This window comes from Empidonax traillii, unplaced genomic scaffold, assembly GCF_003031625.1.
Source record: "Empidonax traillii isolate 1590-97213 ecotype Southwest subspecies unplaced genomic scaffold, ASM303162v1 scaffold378:size984864, whole genome shotgun sequence".
Lineage (NCBI taxonomy): Eukaryota > Metazoa > Chordata > Aves > Passeriformes > Tyrannidae > Empidonax > Empidonax traillii.
The window spans coordinates 300,284-322,847 of NW_020955571.1; the positions used below are offsets into that span (position 1 = coordinate 300,284).

Below are 22,564 nucleotides of genomic sequence, written 5' to 3' on the forward strand. Positions count from 1 at the left end.
TGCTCACTTGGGCTTATTTGTTGCAGGGAAAAAAAAAACCAACCTGGCAGTCTTCCCACCACTATGCAATAGTCTAGGAAGGCTCCTGTCACCTGGGGACTTACAAGCTGATGTGTGAGTGAAGAGAGCAATAGCCAGGATTCATGGGGTTTTCAGCATGATCCTAATAAACTCTGTCATGCTACTAGTGTAAAGACAGGAGCATTGAACAGAAAGTGTCTTAAGAACTACTGACAGTTTCTTTCGAAAAGCTAAAAAAACCTGTCACTTTCATCAACTATTCCTTTATGCCAAAGCACAGGACGGATTTCTAGTTGTGCAGTATTTACCAGCCTTTTAAATTTATTCTGCACTCAAATCCAGACTCCTTGATAAAGGAAGATCATATTAGCTTATGTGAAATACCACATCATCTTACATCCCCCACAAAGCTTTAGCCTGAGGATTTCCGGAAGGACACATTTCATCCAAAGCAATTGAACATAGTTGGGGGGTCATGGGATACGTTTCCTTGCTTCTCCGGCATCCCTCTGGTTAAGCTTGGGCTCCTCAATTGCTCTTTTGCAATAGGGTAAACAAGTAAATGTTTTGGGCTCAGGAGATATCTGTTGCTTATGGAAGCAAGCTTATTTTGCCTTTCTCAGTTTGTCTTTAGAAATCTAGCATAATACAGGAAAGAAAAAATAGCAGAACATCTCAGAACTGTAGTTTTTGAGAAACAACAGCATTTATCATTAATATAGAATATTTCCAACTACCACTGTCTCTGAGGAAAGGAGACAAAGCACCTCCATACCTGTTTCACAGCTGGCAAAACAGATATGCGTTAAATGATTGTCAAGCCACATGTACAAAGTTAGCACAAATAATAATACAGCCCTGGGCTTACAACCCTGGTGTTTCAGCTTCTGGGCCACGCTTTTCCCTTTTAAATTACTAGTTTTTGTGATTTCCTAGAATTCATTCCTCTCTTTCTGTCGTAACAACCAGGAGATTTTGAATCCCTAAAAATTAATATTGAATTACTGCAAAAGTTGAATAAAATTAGTACTTTTCATTAATACCTTTGTCATTGGAAATGGAAAGAGAAGACGGTGGATATAGAGACAAACACCAGCAGCTAAACTTTTATTGCTCTCTGCTTCTGAAGTCCATTCAAGGGTAGGACAGTGGGACAAAAATAATTATAGGGGTCTTTCTACACAAAAGAGCCAGCTATTTAGAGGGAGGCAAAGTCATTTGAATGTCAATGAAATAACCATTAAAAGGCTGAGAAGCATTGCCATTTATTAAAAGATCTAAAGAATAGTTGCATGCACTATAGCAATCTTCTAGGTAGGAGTTGTTAATTTGCTATAAAAACCTGTTAGGGACAGGGCAGAGGGTAATTAAACAGGAGACAATACACATAGTGAAAGGAAACTGGATTTGGAATTTTACAGCCTCTTATTTCAGGTTTCTACATGAAATACTATGCTCTATAATCTCTCCTTAATAACACCTATGTATTTCTAGCTCCCACAGTTTTGCATTTCACTCCTAGCAGTGGTCTCCTACAGCCTCGGGAGGAAGGTAAAACGAGGTTACGCACTTGAATGCTCTCCCGCTCTTTCCAGCCTCACAGCAATCCTTCTTCTGAGAAAGCCTCTCATCAATGCCACTCCTTAATTGGCCCAAGAGCCCCCCTTTAAACAAAGCCCTCGTCTCCCACAGGGCTGAGCTCTTTCTGCTATTCTGGCAGAGCTAAATCCAGACAAGGATGTGCGATTTACCAACACAAGTGTACTATAAATTCAAACGCACAGGAAAGAAGTGAAGCACTTCCAGAAGTTGTTGATGTTCTGCAAGTAGAGATTTGCAGATAGGTTTTCTTTGGATGAGGTCTGTCCTATCTACCAGTAATCCTGGCAGGTTGCTACTTAAAGTGTTAGACACTAGTGGTACTGTTCAGTAACAAACACGGGATCAGCCGGAGACCTTGGGTAGATTCTGCACTAATGGACTGACTGTGAGCTAATCCAGACTGTAAGGTACAAAACTTTGTTACAGAGCTATAAGGCAGATAACAATTCCACGAGTTAGACAGAAAAGAAGTCTGCATTTGTAAAGACGATCACTTTTTAATAGTAATAAAAATCACTAAGACTATTCAAGTGCAGTGCAGCTTTAATCCCTTCTATAGCAGAAACCCTTGTATCTTCACTGTCTGCCCACACATTGCCAGGCATGTAAAAGTGACATGCAAAACAAATCCTACATTTTCCTTCCCTCAACTGGTTCTTCATTTACTCAGCTAGTGTAGCTAAGTATGCCATAATATCTGAGAAAAGAGTAAATACAAATGCCCATGGCAGGACTAAGCAGCAATTGTTTGACATCTCCCATGATACCCAGAGGCATGAAATTCTCCACTGATATATATCAGACAAGAATGTCATTTAAAATACGTAGTTCTTTCTCCTTTATTTAGCCACAACACAGATACAAGAGCAGGCAAACGCCATCCAATGGAACTCCCTCAATAAACCTGTTCAGATTAAGAGTCTCATGAAATCCAACAAAATATACATGTACATGCACACACTCTCACACACACAAGAACACAGCAGAGCCCTTACAAAATGAGGAGTGGCACTGAACTGCACCTAAGACGCAATAGAAAAATCAACTGGTGAGGATGCATCTGTTAAGCAACAAGGTTGTGCACTGAGCGGGTTCCACTGCACCATTCCATTGGCTAATTAAATACCAGCATCATTCATTTCAGGGGAAAATGTGAAGCTCACAGAGGAAGTGTCTGATCTCAGATACCCAAGAATTCAAGCTAAAAGAACAATTACTCCACTGCAACTCCAAGCAGAGTCCGGCCCTATGAAATGAATATGCACTCGACCAGCTCCAGCTGGAAGACTACTGCAGGTGACAACTTTATTTCCCTTAACCTCCCCAGCAACTAAACCCACCACCTATACACCATGCAATTTGGCTTTTGCACCCTCCTTACTCATACCATTCCTTTTGGTGGGAGAAATAATGTAGTGGTTCTGAGTCATGAATAAATGTCCACTAGGGACTACAATAAGATCACCAAATATACCAAACCACTCCAGAAGAAATAGAAATTGGGCTCTTACATAAAACTGGTCAAGCAGGTCCATCTGATTTGTCAACGCTTTGCTCAGAAATATAAGACTCAAATATAGTTTACAAAAAGAATAATTCTTTATAGAACATCTCAATGTCAAAATACTAATAAAAACACAGCTTGTTAATGCTGAGAAGAGTAGTCTTGGAAAAATTAATAACAAAACTAGGCTGTCACTAACATTAATATGTGATATCTCTTCATAAAAAGCCAGTCTGATGCGCTCAGGAAAAATGAAACATTTGAAGAAAATTGTTCACAAAAGTGACTTAAATGCTCAGCAGAGATCTAACACAAGTGTTAACAAACCACTATTGTAATTTTATTTTTGGACAACTTCAGCAACTATTAAAAAAAAACCAAAAAACAAACAACAAACTGTTAATACAAAAATGTAGAAAACAAAACGAAAAATCCAATGAGACAGTTTTTAGACAGACTTGTTTAAGGTGAAGCTGTACCTTTGTCCCAGTTACTAAGAACTTCAACTTAAAGGGTGGCATAACCTAGCTCAGCTAGGTTTGCAGGCTTTCCCACCCTTACTAAAGAGCTGGTTCTTAGAAGGCGCCAATCTCTGTCCCCCAGGGTCTGTATGGTTTGCTAAGGGTTGCTGACTGCGTTGGTGTAGATGGGCTCAGCACATTGGGGGACAGCAGATGAAAGGAGCCAAACGAAAAGGGGAACGCAGACAGCGATGCCATGGAGGAGAGAAGCGGAGGAGACAGTTTGGTAGTAGATGTGACCACAGGGAGCACTGGTCCGACGCTGCCATTTGGGGGCACTCTGAGTGAGGAAGTTTCAGCATGTGGGGCAGCAATTCTGGTCTGGTGATGTGGTTCTGTAGAAGATGCTACAGTACTGGTATTGCCATGCCCATTTTGAGCCAGCAGCAACGGGTGAGGTATGTGAGGGTGATGTCCAAAGGCACTGCCCCAAGGAATGTGTCCAATGCCAGTGTGTGCACTACTTGCTGCTTCGCGTTGAGAGGCGTAGTTATTGAGATGAGACACGAGTCGAACTCGCAGAGGATCAGAGGCATCCAGACCCTCTATGATACTCAGGTATCGAGCAACTTCAGCCAGGCATTCTCGAAAACCCAGACTCCGATAGTCCATAGCCAAAGCATGAGCATCAAAATAACCTAAGAGAAAAGAACAAAGAATAGAGTCTTAAGATGTTGTTTTCTAGTTATTGTCTACAAGTAGCCTTCCCACTCCACCCTCCCCTGTAAGCATATTTCACTTGGATGTGGTTAGTATTCCCAACCATAGACTAGCTGCCAAGCCCCTTTTTTTTTTCTTTTTTGTCTAACAAGCTTTTCTGTGCTGTGACGCTGCAAGTCCCAAGACTAGTCACAAACTGCCATTTTTAAACTGCAATTGCTCACTGCCACTGGAGGAAAGTATTTTTCTTCTTTCCATGGCTCCCCTGTGCAAGCAAAACCACAGCACAATGAAATTCATTAGAAACACAAGTCCTAACTTATCAGAGGAAACTTAAAAAGGCAAAGTATTTTTTTCTTAAAAGCACTTTTCACCATTTTTGCTAATTCTTTTCACCACTTATTTCATCCTGTATTTTTTCCTAGTTCCGAACTTTCAGAAAGTTAAGAGAAACAAACACTACACAACAATAACTGTGTTTTCCAAGCTGCCAAAATCTGATTCACTTCACAGTGCTGACACATTGCTAAAGAGACTTGCAGTCACTCTCCTCTAGAACAACCCAGAGATAGCACCACAAAACCTTTCAGTGCTAGTGATGCCGCAAACCTTGTAAAGTAGGAGAAACCCCCAAATTTCTGATGAAACACATGATAGCTACCGTTCACTTTCTCCAAGCACTCCCCAGCACACTGCACACCCAGTACTCAGGAATGTGCTCCTCTCACAGCAGTCTCTCTGCAGAGCTGCTGCCCCTTGTCAGGCACAAAACTTTACCTTTCCCTCCTGCTGTATGCAGCATTTTCAGGTGATCGACAGTCATCTGCAGAATCTCTGCCTTTTCCAACTTGGCTGATCCCTAAGACGGAATGGGGAGTACGAAACATTTTAGGCAGAACCAGAGACGTTACCGAGGGGGTGACACTCCCTGCCGGGAGCGGAGGGAGGCAGAGCGGAGGGTCGCTGGGCGCTACCTGCTTCTCAAAGGCGCTGGGCACCAGCCTCCTCAGCTCGGACAGGCTGTTGTTGATGCGATCGCGGCGGCGCTTCTCGATGATCTGTAAGGCAGAGAGCGGAGGGTCAGGGCGGCCGGGCCGGGCTGCGGGGAGCCGCGGCCGGCCCGCGGGAACTCACCCCTCGGCGCCTCTTCCTGGCCAGGATCTGCGAGGTGGTGGAGGGAGACATGGAGCCCGGGGCCGAGCTCAGGTTCCTGCGGGGAGCAGCGAGACAGCGGTCACAGAGGGGTTCGGGGGTGCCGGGGCTGAGGGGAGGGAGGAGGCGCCACGCAGCCCCACGGTGCCCACCCTGCCTGAGCTCACCCATTCTCGTCTGCGCTCTCCTTCTCCACCTCGACGGCCTCGTCCAGCTCCTCGCTGTCCGACGAGCTGTACTCAGGGTGTGCCCGCTTCATGGCACCGCCGGCGGCCACGGCGCCGGGGGCGGCGGGGCGCGGGCGGCCGTCGGGGAGGCGGCGGGCGGCGGGGCGCGGGAGGAGCGCTCCCAGCGCGCGTCCCGCACCTCTCCCGGCGCCCGTCTCCCCCATGGAGTTCCCACGCCTGGCGGGCGGGCAGGCAGGGAAGCAGGCAGGGAAGCGGGCAGGGAAGCGGGAGCAGCGCACGGACACAGCCGGGCACAGCGCGCCCGCCGCCCGCACGGCAGCGCCACGCGCGGGCCCCGCCGCCGCCCATTGGCCGTCGGAGACCTGGCCACAGCCAATCGCCGCCAGCCCGCGGCGGGGCCACGCCCCCCGCGGCAGGGGGGGGCCGTGGGAACGCGGGTGGAGGGGGAGGGAGGATGGAGGGATGGAGGAAGGGATGGAGGGAGGGGTGGAGGGAGGGGTGGATGGATGAGGAGGGGGTGTTGGGCAGGGATATCAGCGGGGCATTTCCGTGGCTGGGAAGCCAGGGTTGCGGGTTCCGTGCGGGTGGGCAGGGCCAGGCAGCACCCTCAGGGCTCCTGCCAGCCCTCCCAGCAGGGTCCCCGGCAGCCTGAGGCCATGGGGGTGATTGCATACTGTAGAGGCTGATGCAGCTTCCAAGTGCATCCCTAAGGCAGCGAAGCCCTGGGCGAGCTGCTTGAGGAGAATCACAGGATCAGTTAGGTTGGAAAAGACCTCTTGTCAACCACCTCGGCAACTAGACCATGTTACTAAGTGCCACATTCTGTGTTTTCTTTAACACCTCCAGGGACAGTGACTCCACCATGTCCCTGGGCAGTCCATTCCAATGTTTTTGTTATTCCAATACCTTTTCTGTTAAGTTCCTCCTAATGCCCAACTTGAACCTCCCCTAGCACATCTTGAGACTATGTCTTCTCATCCTATTGCTTGTTACCTGGTAGGAGAGGCCAAACCCCATCTGGCTACAACCTCCTTTCAGGTAGTTATAGATAAAAGTCACCCTTGAGCCTGGGCAAGAGCATCTTGCCCTCCATTGGAAAAAATAGTGAAATGGGTGGCTGAAACCCAAAAGCTGGGGAGGCTTAAACCTGGGGGGTTTTAGTTTGTTGGCAGTGCAAGGGAAATCAAGGCATCCCTCTTTGCTGTGCACTTCTAAACTGCAAATCTGCCACCCACATCCTCCCCTTGTTTACCCTCCAGCCCCCCACTCCCCTGTATTGTGGTGGTGGGCAGAATCAGGGACAGTTTTTAAGAAGATGAAAGCACATGGCCTTTGCTGGCAAGGAGGGAGGGATGACAAGAAAGGTCAGCACTGGATTCAGGATGTGCAGAGCTCTGGCTGGCACGCTTCCCACGAGTACATGCTGTTTTGCACTAAGCAGGGCCCTGAGCCTGAATGCCATATTCCCCCAACAAGTCCTCCTTATTCTGCCAGCTCTCTCAGGCTGAGGTACTGGTGAAATGGGACAGGTGAAACAAGGGTATACTCTTTGAGGTGGTTTCATAATAATTAAATTTTCATTTACATGGTGCCTTTCAACTAAGGCTCCTTTTCTAAGTTGATTCTTCTGCATTTCGCAATCAGAGGGGTTGAAGGATAACCAAGACATGCACAGTGTGAGAGCAAAGAGCTGAAGAACCCAGGTTTTGCCATTCCAAGACCGTGGAATAGTTGCCTTCAGCCTCCCACTGGTTTAGGTAAAAGTTACTGGCAGAGAGTTGCTCCATAATTCATGGATGCTTTTATGAAGCATGTCTGGTGGGAGGAAAATGGAAGCAGGGATGAAGATAAGGGTAGTAAAAGAGCTGCATTTAAGATGGAAATAGTGCTGCAGCCACCTGTAAGTTGCTAACAGGTGATAGAAATATTCTATTGCCACATTATATTTTTGACAAAGCTATCCTTTCGGCAGTACTTTACTTAAGCTTTTGCCAGCATTTCTATTACATCCACCTTTTCAGCTTCTATGTTTTTTGTTGTGAAACATTTCTGCCTGCACCACCTGCTTTTACAGGACCAAAAGCCAGGTCATTGAAAGGTGCAGTGACATTTATGCCTTTTTGGCCCGCAGACTACACATCTGAGTTCTCCCATCCAGGTGCGTATATGCCTTCTTCCTGCTATGGAGAAAAAAAAAGTGTGGCAGAAGAAGTTCTTTGGCATTAAGTGCTGATTGCTTATGAGTAGAGGTCTGGCCACGCAGTTTCCCAGCAGCTGGATCCTGGAGCTGCCCCCATTTTTAGCTCCATTAATCTTTGGTGCCAGGCAGCCTCCAAAGAAGTCTTCTGAGCTTATGTAGACATGACTTATCTGAATGATTTACAGGAATGGACAGGTAGAGTGGGCTGTGTGACACTGTGTGACACTGTGTCACTGTGCCACTTTACACAGTGTGAGCAATTGCAGTTAGCTATCAGCAGCCGTGGGAAGATAGGAAAAGTTTGCCTGTGTTTGGTTTCAATCTTCCCATTCAGCACTAGGAGGAGCAGAGCAAAACCAGCTTTAAATTAGTCTTATGCTTTTCTGGTGCTGGGCGTGAATTCATGACATTGGTCTAATTGTTAACTGTGGCCCAAAGGGAAGTTTTGTTAGCCCAAAATTGCCAACACATTGAGATAGCACTGTCATACATCTCTCTCACCAGAGGGGCAGATGGGAGAACAGCCCATTATTCACCAAAGTTCAAGGAAATCAAAATGATAGAGCACAGGAAGGTGACACTTCTAAAAAGATCTGAACTTCAGATGCCAGTGACACCTTTGCACCAATGAACCTTAGGAGACGACAGCTTTCTCTCCTGTCCTCTACACTGCCACAGTGCCTCCCTTCCTACTGCTTCACATTGTAGTGCAAGCACCTTCTTGCCTTCTACATGCCCACCTCTTACTACAGCCATGCCCAGGCCTAGGTCAACCCACCATCTAAACATTTCATCTCATACCCTTCCTATCCTACACACCAGCATGCTTGCCTCACCCCCTCCTCTGCAGCTTTCCCATTCCTTCTAGGTCTGGCATAACTCAGCATTTTCAGATTCAGGCTCTGCAGCCACATCTGGCCATCCCAGTGCTGGAATCAGGAATGGCAGGACAGGGTAAAGCCATCACAGCAAAGCAGAGACTCCGGTTTGAGACATGCAGGAACTCTTGGTCACGACTGTCATTTAAAAGGGAGTGGTGCCACTTTCTGCATGCACCCCCCATTTTGCTTTGTTGGATGCCCCCTACAGCAATTTTGGTGCTACTCAAAGTTCTGCTGAAAGAGAGTTGTTTATTGCTGCTACGGGCTTCCCTCCAGCAAAGACCTGACACTGCTGACCCTTGCTCTAGTGTGTGTGCGCTAAATTAACTCCCATTCCCTTCCTTTAGGTCTTCTCTCCCAAGGGAGCAAGGGCTTTGAAGAGTAATCCCGTCAACCTGTCACCCCAAGTCCCGGAAACTCGCTGTTGCTATGGTTACTGTGCCCAATTCAACTGGTGGCTCTGGCACTCACATTGCAGCCAGCCAAGAACATCAGCACCCGCCCCGAGCCCCCCTCCCTGCGTATACCCAGCTGCAACATCAGCTCTGCAAGCAAGAAGTTTCTGCTCCGAATCTTGTATTTTTCTTTAATGACTTCTGGCTGAATGTGTTGATTGTTGGTGTTGCTGACACAGCTTAAAACTAGTTATCACAGGTCAAATGGAAGTGCTGGAGAAGCGAATGGGAGTGACACAGACACAGGTTTTTAGACTCCTTGCATGATCTGTTAGCAGCAAATGCGTTTCCAGTAAATGTGTTTCCCAGGAGCTGAACGCTGACATTCATGTCTGCACGTCCCAGAGGTACAGATGCCCAGATCAGAAGTTAGGCGTGGGTGCTCTCTAAGCACACTGGCCCCCAGGTTCTGCCATGCAGATGCTGTGTGCCTTTGTGCTGGAGCCATTGCTGCAGCAGAAGAACACAAACATCGCATATTTACATGCATTTGTAGTGATATCCAGGTCACCAAGACATTTCTCTCTTCAAACTGGCCAAGGACAAGGATAATTTTTACATCAAAGTCTTTACTGTAAGCAGAATGCCCCAGCTGCAATGCCTCTGCTGCAGCATAGATTTCAGATCTTATCTTTTGGAAGTAATGTATAGCTATGAATAAGCAAGACTAGCACTGCAGCATAGTAACAACAGCAGTGCAGACAGATTTCTGTTCTGGATGGCTCCAAAAAATTCAGGTAGTACTTCCATTTACCAGATTAGGCTTCAGCTCACCTCCAAAACCAGACCGAAGTCATGACTGTGTAAAAGGCTAGTCTGTGAACACACATTCAAGCTGCTGACAGGCAAATCTACTTCACATTCTGTCAGCTCTCTAATTCAAGAGGGAACAGGCAGATTGGCTATTTTATCACCTGGTTTCCTTTCCAATCAATTCTACCTCTTTTCTCTTTTCATGCAAGCCTCCCTCTGAGCTAAGGCTCTTACAGAGAGCAGCTTCTTCCATAGATATCCCCTCCTCCATTCCCAAAGCACAGGCTGTCCTGTTCACTGAAGGACACTGAAAGACCCTACAGGAGGAATGACACCAGGTCATGTTAATTAATGGCTGTCTCATAACAGATGCAAAAGGCTGACTTGCCATGGCATAGTGTAGAAAATTCTGGTTTGATTTGCAGCCACCTTTGATCTTAATCACTGGAAAGTGACATGATGTCAATATGTATAACAGTGCACCTCATGTGCAAAATAACACAAAAAGTCAGTAACATGTTAATGGCAGGACAGACTCTGTCAGCATTGCCAAATCTAGAGGAGACAATGCCACAGAGGTGTGTCAGCTACTGACACTGTTCCACCAAGATGACAATTTCACTGTACCTGGGCTGGTAATTTATATTACTGATCATTCCTCGGTATCACAGTAGAGTTTGCACCAGATATCACAGAGTAAAACCATGTTTTTCTTTTTGCTGGCCTTTTTTAAGCCAAGCTCTCTGTAGTTTGCCAAAATAGTTTTCTTCTGTCCTACAGCGCTTTTCTCATAACTGGGCTGAGGAATAATCATACAGAAACTTGCTCTGGTTTCCTGTTGTTAGAATCCACACAGTCCATCAAGGAACAGCCTGACCAGCGGTTTTTCCGGTGCAATTTTACAACTTCAGTGTTCTAAAAGCAGCTTTCAAACCATGCTTTGTGTTTTACAGTAACGTATGCTCCAAAGAGTTTACAGTCTGAGACCTACTTTGAGTTTTCTGTTCTAAGAAGATGAAGCTTGAGAAAAATGTGGGTGAACTATTCATTCTTGATAAGAAGCATAGGATAGAGAGCAACTCACAGACCTTCTCTTCCACCATGCAAACTATTATTTAAAAGTATGCTCTTTCAAGAGTAAAACCTGGCTTTTTGGCAAATAGAAACAGTAATTTTTTTCCTAACGAGTTTCCTTGAATTGAATGTCAATGTGAAAAAAAAATGAAACTAGAGCATGTCGTGTAGCTGTTGGTAAGTCCAGTTTGGAATAAAGCTAATATTCGCTTTTAAAGGTACCAGCTATTAAAGCTTTGATGACCATTGCACAGATGAGTTAAATGAAAATAGTGGATATTACATATCTGACGGGGTGAACACTGACTCCTGGAAAAGTGTCTCTCTTTTTTCTCTCAGATGATAAATTGTATTCACCTCACATCTTTCTGCTGTAGGACTTGCTAGACACTTGCTGTCCCACAGTGATCAGCCACCTGAGCAAAAGTTAGACATGGGGAAGCAGCCACTCTTCACACACTACAGCAAACACTCCCCATTCACAGAGTGATGAACTGTGAGGGGATGTTTAGCATGTGTGACAAGAGTGAGAAACTGACAGGGATTTGTAATTGCTGCAAGGCAGTCAAGAACTTTGGCTGAGGTTTCATCATGGAGATCTTGGCGAAATAGCCTGATTTGCCTATTTTAGATAATGACTAAGCTTGATTGGTTTGAATATGGAACCTTATTCCAGAGAAGTCAGAGTATTTGGACATTGGACAATATCAAAATCAAATCCTATCATCAGTTATCTCTTCCAGTATGTCAAGGAATACCAGGATAAAAGTAAACCACAGAAAAGAAATGATGCTCTGATTTTGCCCGAACAGAGTTAAATACTGTGCCTATTTTTTGTTAGGGAAACTTTTATTTTCTAAATAATCTACATGCATATGAGCATTTGACTTGAGCATTCTTGACTCCCAGATGAGGGGTCAGAAAACAGCTAATTTTGAGATTCAAATTGATTTTGAAGTGCCATGAAAATACAGTAATAAAATAGCAATGGTCTGCACTGACACTGAAGGCATTTTCCTGTGTGATGCCTTATTTCAGTCTTGCTCACAGTACTTGAAAAACGGGTTTCAGAAAAGTCAAGACTTGTGGACCCTGCAGAGGTGACCAGTACAGCAGTGCAAAACCAGCTACCCCTTATAGATACAATGTTCTCTGAGTAACTTTCAATTCATCTGCTTTTAAAGAAGAAAAACTATTCCAGGCAAAATAGTTTTCTTCCAAAATAGCACCCTTCTGAAAGATTTATTCCAGACAATCTCAGTTATATGGAAAGAGAAACTACCCAAGCACATGCCAGGCCAGCTCTAGCAGTAACTTCCCATGCATACCCGGGCCTCTCTTTTGATTCATACTGCTCTAGCTGTGATAAAAATCCCTTGTGTTTACTTGTCACAAAACCAAACCGTGGGGACATGCCTCTCACTAAATAACTGTCTAAGCACTGAGATGCCAGGATGATGAGCTCTGTAAGAACACCTCCACGGTCACTATTAATGACGATGCTCTAAAGCAAGTGCAAACAGTCACACGCTCTTAATACTTAAACCACAGCAAATGTGTTTAATCCCGCACAGTAGCTCTGTTATACTATGTCTTAAAGCTGTGGTCGGCCAGGGAAGTGGTGACCACTTCTCACATATATAACATATACCAAACATATTCAGTTTGGCAGGAAGACAAGAAGCTGGAAGTGTCACACTGGAGCCTAGCCCCCTGACAGCATGAGACATGTGCTTGTAAGCTGTCTCAAGGAGGATATTTGATTGCCCTCTTTCTTCTTCTGCCTCTCTCCCAACAAAAGTGGAGTGACCTCACCCATGACCTGGCAAGTGCTGAAATTCCCCAAACACATTTTTCTGTTGTGCCCCAGCGCTGAACAAAAGGAAACGAAGCAGCCTCGATATACTTGAAGTATGGAATGAAAATAATAGCTGGCTCTTGCTCGCCCTGCTAACGCCGATCTTTACCTCCTCCCCAGCATGGTTTGCACTGCCTCCCACACTTATCTGCTGTACTGTCAGCAGCTCTTTCAGATTTATACACTTATTTATTTATTTATGCCTTTATTTATTTATTTGGAGAAGGACAGAGTGGGGGTCGGGCGGGGGAAGAGGGGGGGTCTATGTAATTGCAGTTTACACTGCGTTCCCACGCTACTATTGTTTGTGGCTTTGTTTCCTATTCCCATCACGTGTGCTAATTAGTTGGAGCCGCTGGCTAGCTGGGAGGCGTGTGTCTGGAGTAAAAGCAGAAAGATCACTTCCTGGAGGGATCCAGGCAATCTGAACAATTCTTTACTTTACTTTCAGCCTTCTCCCTCCCCCTGGCTTTACCACTCAGGGAAGAGAGAAGAAGTGCTGATTGTCAAACACTAGCCACTGGAGAGGCACAGATTTTCTCTTCTGAAAAGGAGCTACTCATAGAGTCAAAGAAAATTGGGCTGGAAAGAACATCTCATCAGTGTTTAACAAACCTGATTTTTTTTTTCTTCAGAAATCCCCCATGTCTTTCTGTTGTGGCTAAGAAGGTAAAAGCAGTGCTTTAAAAAAAAATCCTCGGGTTATTTTAGCCTGCCCTTAGGAAGTGAGTCAGTTTTTTATGGCAGGGCTAAAGCTAGCTCATGCCATGGCTTGCAAAACAAAATGAGACCCAGAGAGAGAGAGAAAATTGCCTGAGTCATGGCATTTGCTTATTAGTGCAGGCGTCAGACAGCAAGGCCAAGTCACATGGCAAGACCAAGTACCTGTGAATGGATCAAGTTTTAAACTCAGCATTGGATTTGGTTTCGTTTGTTGTTGTTTTTTTTTTCCTTTTAGATCTCCGATTAAATCCTCCTGCCATAGCCCTGGTGCTTTTCAAATGCTGAGCTCACTAGGAGATTGTGCAGGCAGCATGCAGCCCACACAGGCACCGAGCTGGAGCTGTGGGAGTTGTCGGGGTCCCACCCACCCCTGGTGTCATGTCAGCAGCCTTGGCTGAAACCCATCCTTCTCATCCAGCCAGCAAGCCCTGGGGCCGTGCTTCTCTGGCATTAACAGACCTTGTCCTGCTAGTCTAGAGTGACCCTCTACGTCCTCCAGTTTCATACGCTCAGGAAAATGGTAGGAGGCTGAGATCATGTGAGCAAGGGCCAGTGCCACAGCTGCAGCAGGCAGGGGAGGGGGCTCAGGCACTAAGGGACCACCTTCAAGGAGAAGTGGAGCTGGGTCTCTTCTCATTTCAACCATGGGCTTGAGTGCCCTAATGCCTGTGCTATCATGGTCAGGCTCAGCAAAGTGTGTTCAGGAGGAAGAAGGTCCTAACTTCTTACGTGAGAGTGGGGCTGCCAAGTGCTCACCCAAAGGAGAGGGTCTAAGTCTGTGCATGTTTCTCTTTCACCAGGCACAAGCTTGTGAAAGCAGAGGTTTGCTGCTAATAACCACATCAGGCTCGGTTCAAGCATGGCCTGTGTTTTCCTGTACAACACCAGTATTTATCTAAGGAGAAGCCCAAAGAAATAGCTATCCATCTGTTCTGCTGTTGTGGAATTGCAGCTAGGCAAAAATGTAAATTTCCACCCTCCAGGAAATTCCAATATTTCTACACTTTTATTTTGTTCTTACTTGGGTTACAGAGAATTGAAGTATCTTAATGCTGGTTTGGGGTTTTACTGTCCTTTTTGGGATCAAAACAAGTCCTATGTTTCAGAAACAGTGAAACACTTCCCTATGAGTCAGCTCAGCTTTAAAGGGCATCTCTTTAAGCGCCAATTTAATACTTGGATGTTGTCATTTATGTCATCCCCCAATCCTGTTCTTTCTTAGAGACTGGGCCCCCTTTCTGGGTTACCTGCCTGATGATACTCTCTTCAGCTCAGGGTACAGGAGAATATTTTGAGTTACTGAAAGTACAGACTGCCTGGGTGATCCAGAGAAAAGCTGGGTAACTTTCCTGCCATGGAAAGAAGTGTTTTACAGAGTCTCTGTGCAATACTTCAGAGCTAGTGTCCTCATACCATCATGCACATCCTAGTTTCTACTCATAACTGGTTTTGCCATTTACAAACACTTCACATCCATGCAATAGCTCCAATACCTTTGGCAGGCAAATTGGGAAAATATTTGCAGACTAGCTTTCAATGAGACAAGGAACTAGAATTTCAGGAGAGGTGATCAAGCAGCTGGTGACCCAGCCTCCTACAGATGAGCAGGCACTTCTATTGCTCCAGTGGGTCAGAAGGCACAGTCTGCACTGGAATCAGGTTCACTTTCTGTGAATGTGAAAAAGCTTAATGAGGGGAAGACCTGCAGAGTCCACCTTCACCATAGCCTGCTTTACTCAGGAAACAGGTGGCCAGCAAGGAAGGCACCATACAGAAATACGGAGGGCATTTACATGTGCATCATTAACCTCATTATTTCCATTAAAGAACCCCTGACTTGGCCCGAGGTTCGTATCTTTGCAAATAGTCCTGAGCAGTGTCTTCTTTTCCTGGTGGAAAGCATCCCCTCTCCTTGTGAATGCCTCCAGTATTACCAAGGGGAAAACTAGGCTTTAATGTAGCACTAACAGCTGGTAGATTCTGTAGCTTTTTGCACTGTAGTCTTCCACTGACTGTAAACATTATAATTTGTTATTATTTATTTATTTATAATACAACTCATGAACTATTCCAGTCACTGACCTCCCAGAGAGATTGCTAATCAGGCAGAATTACACTGCAGGGAGTGGTGAGTGCTGTGTTCAGATATCTTTTAAGGTTATATGAGGACCACCAACATCTTTGTGCAAGTAACCTAAAACAAAGAAAAAATAATCTAGCAAAGCAACTCTCTGTACTGTAACAATTACAAAGCTTCATTAGAACCTAATCTAATTAATTATTTTGTAGTTCTTGCTACTCATTATTTATATTTAGAAATTAAAAAGCACCAACAAGGACAAAAAAAAACCCCAGCCCATCAGTGAGTCATTCAAAACCTCTCTTCTTTTTCCTGTTTTCTCACTGAACATGGAAAGCAGCTCGTGACTTCTGTCCTGATATGCAAAGCCTATTTGAGACTGGTTTAGCTGCCTGAGGGAGCTTCACTCAGATTTCATGGCCACAGTTGCTTACAACAGCCACTGCAATGGAACAACAGATCTCCACCTTAAAGAGAGGTTTCTGGGTGCATTTGTCACAGTAATTGCAAATAGTTCTGTGAAGATACCCACCTCATTTGGAACTACAAATTAAGTGAACAACCTCATTTCAACTTTCTTTCTGTGTGTGTTCTGGTACACTATACTTGGTTATATACAAAAATTTTAAAAATGGTGCTCTTCCATAGGCAACAGAATTAATCAAACCTTGTTTCCCATGGGGTGATGCTCCACATCCTGATACTGGCCCAAAACCTTTACCTGACATTTTACTCCATGGTGCCTCTATCTGCACTCACTGGCTGGCACATGGACAGGAAGCAGATTATTGGGCATGAAGGCCTGGGCATGCTGACTACCCAGATCGACTCCTCTAGCAGGGCCAATGGAGGACGACCAATCTAGGTCTCTTTTCTTCATCAGGTTTGCATAAAACCTGTAGGATCTTCATTAGTTTGAATCTGCCAGCTGTCAAAGGTGGTGGGTGTTAGCCAACAGGCTTCAGCATTTTGAGTGGGGAGTGCCTGATCGATAGACACATAAACAGCAAACCAGATAAATGAGATGGCTGCCAAAGGAAATCCATTTAAAAAGAGCCTATTTCAAGTACTAAAAGGTTTCTCCATGAATTAGGAGGAAGAAATTATTTCATTCCTTAGAGGTAGTAGTAGCAATGATATTGCTGTAGACATGATGGTCTAAATAAATGAGATGCAGCTTTTTTTTGGAGAAGTCAATATCTTTAGATGTAAGGTTTGTGTACCCAGTTTATCCACTTTCTCAGTTTTATTGCCTGGTCTAGTAAAAGATACTTGTTTTTTTTTCAAACTTTGCCTCTCTTAAGGATTTGGAGTACACTTAGACACTGGAGTAATGAACGTCAGAGTAAGTACACATATGAGATAATTAATTAGTCACTTGTAGATTGTTTTTGAGATAGAAGAGCTTTCATGCAGTCTCTTGGAGAGTTCTCAGGGTTGTGATGACTGAAAATGAGGAGGTGGTTTCAGTACCGCATTTATAACTACAGGAATGTAGAGTACACCTTTAACTTGAAAATATTTGCATAAAGCATTCAGGTTATATAAAGGAAACTGATTACTTTATACCAGCTGGATTACAGAAAGCCAATATTGACTTCAGGTTTTGGTTGTCAGCAAGATTTATTTTACTCAAGGTAAATATTGACTGTGGCACCACCAAGGCCAGTACTTACTTTGGAGGAATATCAATCTTGTGGCTCAAAAATGGAAGTCGATATGTTCATTGTTATACTTTCTCATAAATGATGGAGGGGGGGTGGTGGAGGCTTTGGCTAATGGGAAACATATATATATATACACATAATTTAGGACAGTAGTTCTGATGCAGTGAAAAAAAAAATAAAAAAAAAAAAGAAAATGTGGAAAGACAGTTATTACCTTGGACCAGTAAAAGACAGAAGCTGCTGGAAGGAACCACACAGATGGAATATTATAACGCCCGGGGACACCCTCCCTGCAGACACAGGTTGTTGACCTCTTGAAAAGTAAACAGCAAGAAATGTAAGTGGTAGCTGCCGTCAGGAATAGTATAACATATGGAACAAGGATTTCTGTTCCCAGCCTCCTTTGAACTGTCGATTGACTTTCTCTTAATACTCTGTAAGCCCTATAAAATACAACATGCCTGCTCTGTCATGGGATAAGTTTAGAAAGCCATTGAAGTTGTGCTTATTGGAGTCTGTGTCACTTGTGTCTCTGTAAAGAAACACAGTATCTAAACTTAAACCAAGAGGAAGACAGGGAGTCTGTTTGGGTTTGAGGACACTTAAAAGTAAAATGCTCTATGTTGCTTTTCACTCTGTTGGTGGAGGAGGGCATTAAATCTATAACTGTTACGTTATCCATGAAATCTCTTGGCACGTGCACACCATGTTCCTTGAGAAAACATACAGTATTTTTTTTCAGTTTAAGTGCAACAAGAATATAAAAATAGACACTTTCCTTGTAATGCCAGCAATAGTCCTATTAATTACAGAGACAGACAGAGAGTCCTCAGGATTTCATGGAGCTGGAAGAAGAGGAGTGCTCCCCAGCACAGAGCCTAGATGTAGCAGTGTGCAGATAGTACTAATCACCTGTGAAGAACCAGGACAAGCCTACTAAGGACTATGGCTGGTTTCCCAGAGGCCTCATTCATGCCACCACATTGCTGCTGGTAGCAGGACAAGTCTGACACAGACCAGGTAAATTACACCTTCTTAGGTAAGAAGCCCGTGGACTGATTCCTAGGCAGGTACAGTTTGCAGCTGCTGGAGCTGAGACCTTCCTGAACTAGAGCTCATCCCATTCCAGGTGACACAGGTGTTGATGAAGCCAGAACTGGGTCTCTGATGTGGAAATGTAGCCTTGACACGGACACATCTTAAAAGTGGTGCCGAAGATTACCTGTGAAGAGGATATGCTAGCGAAAGAAAGCTGCACAGTGCTGGACTGCTTCTCATCTGCCAGCTGCATCAGGAGGCATGAGCAGCAGTGGAGTCACTTGCCAAGCCCACAAACGTGACAGGAGTCAGGTCTCTGCAGCAGGCCATTTGCTATCTCAAGAAAATCCTCAGCCAGTGGCCTACAGCTGGATTTGCCATCATCTTTGCTTGACAGCAATAACGTTTGCCTTTCAAAAGCTCTACGGACTTAACAGCTGTTGTGGCAATTGCTGCAAAGATCCAAGCTGAGCTTGCTAGAAACACCAGCCTCCTTACTTCGCTTATTGGTTATATTTGTATGTTATAGCCCTCCAAAATGTACACATCTAGGCTGAGAAAACTCATACTGTCTTTCTATGCCTGTCCACTCCATCTGCTTAGCTGTGCTTGTGGCAGTGCCAAGCATCCAATGTTGGTGGCTTCCCATCTAGAAACTTTGTTGGGACTAGTGCTATGCCTGAGCAATGACAGCTCTTCAGACAGCTTTCAGGGGACTCAAACAGTATAGAGGAGTTTCCCAGGTCATCCAACAGAAGTGGTAGCTTAGGCCACTTGTACTCTCTAAATATCAACCTGTTATGAAATAATGAGATTAAGTTACTGTATGTTAACAAGGTGACATTGGGGTAATATGATTGCCTCTGACCAGGCAACACATTGCTATTTTTTTAATTTTTCTTATTCTTGTATTTTTATTATTTGGTTTAGAAGATGGAAGAAATTTTGTCTATGGAATTTTACGTTTCTGAAGTAGTAGATGAGAATTTTGTCTCTCAATGCACATGAAAATAATTCAGTCCTGACTCATGCAAATGCCAAAGAAAACACAATGGATTTGGAATAAGATACTTCCCCAGCATGACTGCCTCAGAATATTATAGGAGGGAACTCTAGAAAGTAATGAACAGCAGTTATTTCAAATGGTATCTACAAGGCATGGGGTTGTTTAGCTGTAACACAGAGGCATGTGGTCCTCAAGATGAAAAACTGTCACATACTGAAAGTTCTCAGATGAACAGCTCATCTCATGAAAAGCATTTGCTCTCAGATTGGCAAGAGGCTGAGCTTCGGCTCAGATAGTTGCTTGCATGTGTGTTCATCTTGACTGGCTGTAACTTACACATCTCACCTTTTTTTCCATGCAGCCTTTTTCCTTTCACACAAAGTGGTGCTTCCAAGGGTGGGACACATCCAACCCCTTCCCACATGTCAGGCCTTCAGCCTCAGTCATAAGGAAAACATGGGTTCTCCTCGTGGACTCATGCAAGGGGTAACCAGGCTATAATTGGGTCTCCTGAGAGGGTTTAACATGATGAGGAGATGAGGTTTGTGGCTTTGTCCAAGGCAAGGAGCCGAGGGAGGAAACGAAGGGGAACTCAGGAGGAACTCTCCCTAGCTTTCACCTCCTATTCCAAGAAAGGCATAATGATGCATTTTGGAAGAGATACTTGTTTCTATTCCTGCCATTCAAAAGTATTTCATTCCCTGTGTTTGTGTAGTTTCTTTGGCTTCTTTGGCTTCAGTGAAATCACTTTTCTTGCTCAGATTCATAACATTTTTTATAACTGGCCGTGTGAGAGGTCTGGAACGCTGTCCGCCTCTTTGGGAAATAATTACTGTTTGTGTGGTCTGATAAATGCTCCCAGAGGGTTCAACATGAAATAGCCAGGGTCTACAGGAAAGAAAACTATGTGGAAACTCGTGCAGCCCCACTAATCTGCAAGGAACAAAACAAAGTTGTACCCTGGGGTAAGAACCAGTAGCAACTCGCTTAATTGCTACCATGTCAGCGTGTGAAACTACTACCTCCGCACCAGCTAATGCGAACCTGATGCGGTCAGATTTCTGATTAAGACCAGCTAAATATCACTTCAAACAAGCAGATAATCCCCACGACAGATCTGCTGTGCAGCCAGTGCCATGTTTGTTATCTGAGCCTGGTGAGGTGGCCAGTGCTGGGGGACACAGACGCCCAAGGGTAGTCACCTTTAATGTATGATGGGTATAAATAGCGTGGCTGGTGCCTCTGAATCCATGTCCCTCCCTCACCCACCTCACTTATCCTTCCCATAGATGGGAAACTCAGCCGGAGGGTGATGAGAGCAGAAGGCAAAGTCCCTTTGATTAGACCGCAAACAATCCTCTGCATTTCAATCCTGTTTCCTTCCTTCCCCTAAGGTGTGCTTCAACAAGGGCACTTGGTCTCCGAAGTCCAGTAGTCTTCACCAAGACCACATGAGGAGGGACTGCAAATGCACGGGAGGAGACCATGTGCTGATCTGCTACCCCAGATTTGGGCTCAGAAAGTCATAACTCAAAACCCTGCTTTGTTCCAGCTGCACAAGCCCCAGCAGGGCCAGCCAGCCCACCCAGAGGCAGTGATGCCACAGCCAACTTGATGCCTGTCTCATTCATCAGGAGACAACATTCCAATGGTGGCTCTTCCCCAGATCTCTGCCCCAGGCCGGGCCATATAATGGCCTCATGCTCCTTGGCTTGAATTGCAAGAGCAGCTCATGAGCTGCTCCAAGAGCAAAGTCCTGATCCCAGTGCCCTGGCTGCAGTTCTGGAGCACTGCTCCCAGCATGTGCTTATGCTGTGCAACCCTGCAGTGCCTGCCCAGGCACACATGAAGCCTGTGGTAAAGCCAGGAATAAAACTGTTGCCAGAAAGACCTCCTGGCAGTCCTGCACCTGCTGTAATCACTAGATTGCACTTCCTTTGCTTCACCCGTTACACAAGATTTCTTCTTTTGGTATTTTCAGTGGGAGAATCTCCAGTTTCCAGTGGGTTTTAGACATGGTAAATAATAAGGCTGCTGTTTGTTTCTTTTAGGTGTACATGAACACTTTCAGATACAAATTCCTGTTGTCTTTTTTTTTTTAAAGGAATCAAAATTCAAAAGCGTGGAAAGTGTTTTTTTAATGTTTTCAATGTTCCGGTAAAATCCTCCTTCTTGTAATTAAATCCACAGAAAAATCTGCGAGACAGTGACATAATAGCTCCCATCTTACACAGTGCAGTCACTGAAGGGGAGCTGCCACAGGCACTTGGTGGTGCACCAGGTAGCTTTTGGTACATGACAGAAGTGTCCTCATTCATTGCCACTGCAGATGCTATGAAGACATTGGGTAAGGTGCAACAATGTGTTTTCTGTGCATTCTGTGCATTTCTGTTTTATGTGCATTCTGCCTACACTGTATCTTTTAAAGAGAACTATTGTTGTTTTATTTGAAAATACTGCAACTTTCATTATCAGCTTTCATACAAGGAAACTTTGTTTTTGAAGGAAGTACCAGGCAGGTTGGTAGGAGAAAAGGGACAATGAAAGAAGAGAGAGCAGCTGTCTGAGGTTGATCAGAGAAGCTTTAAGTAGGTGAGAGTGACAGTACCCAGTTTTTTCAGGTCTGTCAGAGTCCCCTGTCTGCACCCAAAACAGCACCCCTTGTTTGCATGGCATGTGCAGATAGGGAAGGAGGGATATTTTTCTTCTGTGGCCAGACAACATCCTGAACAACTTGTAGATAACACATGTTGAGGACCACTGTTGTTGCCAGCAGCAGAGGAGCTGGCCCACACTTACAGCTACCCTGCAGATGGTCTCTGAAGGGCAAGGTGGGTTAAACAGCTCATGGAGTATGAATTTGCAAATGTCACAGAATCATGGAATCACATAACGGTTTGGGTTGGAAGGGATCTTAAAGATACTATATTTTCAACTCCTATCATATGCAGGGAACCTTCCACTAGACCAGGTTGCTCCGAGCTCTACCCAACATGGCCCTGATCGCTTTCAAGGATGGGGCATCCACAGCTTCTCTGAACAACCTCTTCTAGTGCCTCACCATTCTTGGTAACCTGTTTCATTGGTAACCTCCTCCACGCCATTCCTCTGAGATCCACTTTCCTCCATCCCATTTCTGCAGCATCTCTATTTGCCCATCCAGGAAACAACATCCTGCTCT

At 44.9% G+C, this 22,564-nt stretch overlaps 1 protein-coding gene across 1 annotated transcript; it reads right to left on the bottom strand.

Moving 5' to 3' along the window:
• Positions 1-2,434: 2,434 nt before the first annotated feature.
• Positions 2,435-5,866, bottom strand: HEY1 (hes related family bHLH transcription factor with YRPW motif 1). Its single transcript, XM_027893077.1, has 5 exons — positions 5,628-5,866; positions 5,443-5,518; positions 5,283-5,366; positions 5,086-5,167; positions 2,435-4,286 (listed from the first exon to the last, which is right to left on the bottom strand). Exons 1-5 carry the CDS (start codon positions 5,849-5,851, stop codon positions 3,703-3,705), a joined length of 1,050 nt encoding a protein of 349 aa, XP_027748878.1. The 5' UTR covers positions 5,852-5,866; the 3' UTR covers positions 2,435-3,702.
• Between the last annotated feature and the right edge of the window lie 16,698 nt (positions 5,867-22,564).